The sequence below is a fragment of the Festucalex cinctus genome, chromosome 12 (genome assembly GCF_051991245.1).
Source record: "Festucalex cinctus isolate MCC-2025b chromosome 12, RoL_Fcin_1.0, whole genome shotgun sequence".
Lineage (NCBI taxonomy): Eukaryota > Metazoa > Chordata > Actinopteri > Syngnathiformes > Syngnathidae > Festucalex > Festucalex cinctus.
Genome location: NC_135422.1, coordinates 24,388,510 through 24,391,009, shown reverse-complemented (window position 1 = coordinate 24,391,009; position 2,500 = coordinate 24,388,510). Strand labels below are relative to the sequence as shown.

The window sequence follows — 2,500 nt, the reverse complement described above, 5'->3', positions numbered from 1 at the left end:
GGGGAGAGAATGGCTAACTTGGCTCAGGGAGTCAAAAAGGCTACAGATGGCAATCAGCTCACGCTTGATCCTTATTTTCAAAGCTCAAAAGCATCGACCAGTGCTCAAGAGCACAGTGATGACGGGGTTAAGTCATAGTTGAAGCGGTGACGCGGCCGTTTCGACCACGTCCTAAGGCCCCACCGGCTAGCGATGCTAATAACGTCCTAAGGCCCCACCGGCTAGCGATGCTAACACCGGAGAAAAGTGGTGCACAACCGAGCACGTCTGCACAGATGACGTTTCATCGGACGATGAAGACTACTATGGGTCCGATGCAAGACAGTCTTGGACAGTCTTCCAAAGAACGTGAAGGTAAGCGCTAACATGCTAAGAGAATGCTAGTAAGATTACTTTTCTAACTTTTTGGGCGATCTGCTAGCAGCGTGTATAAATGTGCTGATATACACTAAAACATCTATTACCTATACAAACGTGAATGTATATTTTATAGATCGTGCTCACAGCAACGTCCGACCGCTGGTTCTACGACAAAGAAAGGTAAAAAAACGTTTTCAATACACCGCAACAATAAAAGGAAAGTATTTCGATAGTATTGTAATTGTATATGTTTCTTTCAGCTCCTACTCAAAGTGACCCTTCTCACAGTGAGCAGAACAAAGGTAAAAAGAAAAAAAACATTAGATTCTCCACAGCACTAATAAAATATTTGATGGTAAACGTCTTCTATAATTTACAGAATGTGCATCAACCAATACATCCAAGAAAAAAAGGTAAACATGCACACACACACACATTGCATCACAGTGCTCTAAAATAATATATGATATTGACATGTATATTTGCAGATCCCAAAGATTCTGGCTGGCTTGAAGTTGATGAATTCGGCTGGCAGCCAACCATCTTCCCCTTTGCTGCAAAACCAGGACCAAGGGATGCTGCAGCAGAGCTGAATTCCCACCTGCCAGCTGACATCCTGGAGCTCTTCATCACGGATGAACTTCGCCAGCACATCGTTCATCATACCAACCTCTACGCAAATCAGTCCATGCAGAAGCAGACTGACAAAAACTGTTGCGCACGTGTAAATAGTTTGCAAAGAGTTTTCCAAATTGTTTGTTCGGATTGCTACTGTTGCATGTAAATAAACTGTTATTTTGCAATCAAAAAACATTTTTTATTGTTGGGGTAGTGTTTTATAGAAGTTTAGGTGTTTGTAGAATCACTCATGGAAAAAAAAAAAAGTGCCAAATTCACTAGAGTGCATGAAATAACATCGTTTCACAAAAAGCTTGATTTCTCCGTATTTTGGAAGAAAATAGAGGATTTGGGTGAAACGAAGCTGTTTTCTATTGTTGATTACTGAAGATCCGAATAAGGTAGAAACAAACTTTTTTTTTAGATGGAAGATGAGACTTCAATCTTTCATTTGGTAGTATCCACGTTTCCATAGTCCTAACACAACATTTTCTGTGGCGCTTGAAAGATCGGTAAAATTCTGTAAATCAGCTGGCAGTATGGGGTTTCCTTTTCCGAAAATGGCTGGCAGTCAAAGAGTTAAAAAGGGGGACCACCACCCCGGTCTGCCAATCCAGAGGCACTGTCCCCGATGTCCACGCGATGTTGTAGAGGCGTGTCAACCACGACAGCCCCACAACATCCAGAGTCTTGAGGAACTCCGGGCGAATCTCATCCACCCCCGGGGCTCTGCCACAAGGAGCTTTCCAACCACCTCAGTGACTTCGGCCCCAGAGATAGGAGAGCCCACCTCAGAGTCCCCAGACTCTGCTTCCTCAACGGAAGACGTGTCGGTGAAATTGAGGAGGTCCTCGAAGTATTCCCCCCACCGATTCACGACGTCCCGAGTCGAGGTCAGCAGCACACCATCGCCACTATACACAGTGTTAATGGTGCACTGCTTTCCCCTCCTGAGACGCCGGATGGTGGACCAGAATTTCCTCGAAGCCGTCCGGAAGTCGTTTTCCATGGCCTCACCAAACTCCTCCCATGTCCGAGTTTTTGCCTCAGCAACCGCCGAAGCCGCGTTCCGCTTGGCCAGCCGGTACCTGTCAGCTGTCTCCGGAGTCCCACAGGCCAAAAAGACCCGATAGGACTCCTTTTTCAGCTTGACGGCATCCCTTACCGCTGGTGTCCACCAGCGGGTTCGAGGATTGCCGCCGCGACAGGCACCGACCACCTTACAGCCACAGCTCCGATCGGCCGCCTCAACAATGGAGGCGCGGAACATGGCCCATTCGGACTCAATGTCCCCCGCCTCCCCCGGGATAAGGGAGAAGCTCTGCCGGAGGTGGGCGTTGAAACTCTTTCTGACAGGGGATTCCGCCAGACGTTCCCAGCAGACCCTCACAATACGTTTGGGTCTGCCAGGTCGGACTGGCATTTTCCCCCGCCATCAGAGCCAACACACCACCAGGTGGTGATCAGTTGATAGCTTCCCCCCTCTCTTCACCCGAGTGTCCAAAACATGCGGCCGCAAATC

General features: G+C 47.8%; 2 protein-coding genes across 6 annotated transcripts in view; both read left to right on the top strand.

Moving 5' to 3' along the window:
• Positions 1-1,374, top strand: part of LOC144031315 (uncharacterized) — a 1,767-nt gene extending 393 nt beyond the window's left edge. The window contains exons 1-5 of the mRNA XM_077538344.1: positions 1-354; positions 494-540; positions 621-662; positions 740-773; positions 849-1,374. The exon at positions 1-354 is cut by the window's left edge and continues 393 nt beyond it. Coding sequence (XP_077394470.1) covers positions 228-354; positions 494-540; positions 621-662; positions 740-773; positions 849-1,144 — 546 coding nt within the window. The 5' untranslated portion in view covers positions 1-227 and the 3' untranslated portion in view covers positions 1,145-1,374. The remainder of the gene's footprint in view (positions 355-493; positions 541-620; positions 663-739; positions 774-848) is intronic.
• setd3 (SET domain containing 3, actin histidine methyltransferase) overlaps positions 1-2,500 on the top strand; it is a 412,972-nt gene that overhangs the window by 31,024 nt on the left and 379,448 nt on the right. The gene's annotated exons all lie outside the window — the stretch shown is intronic.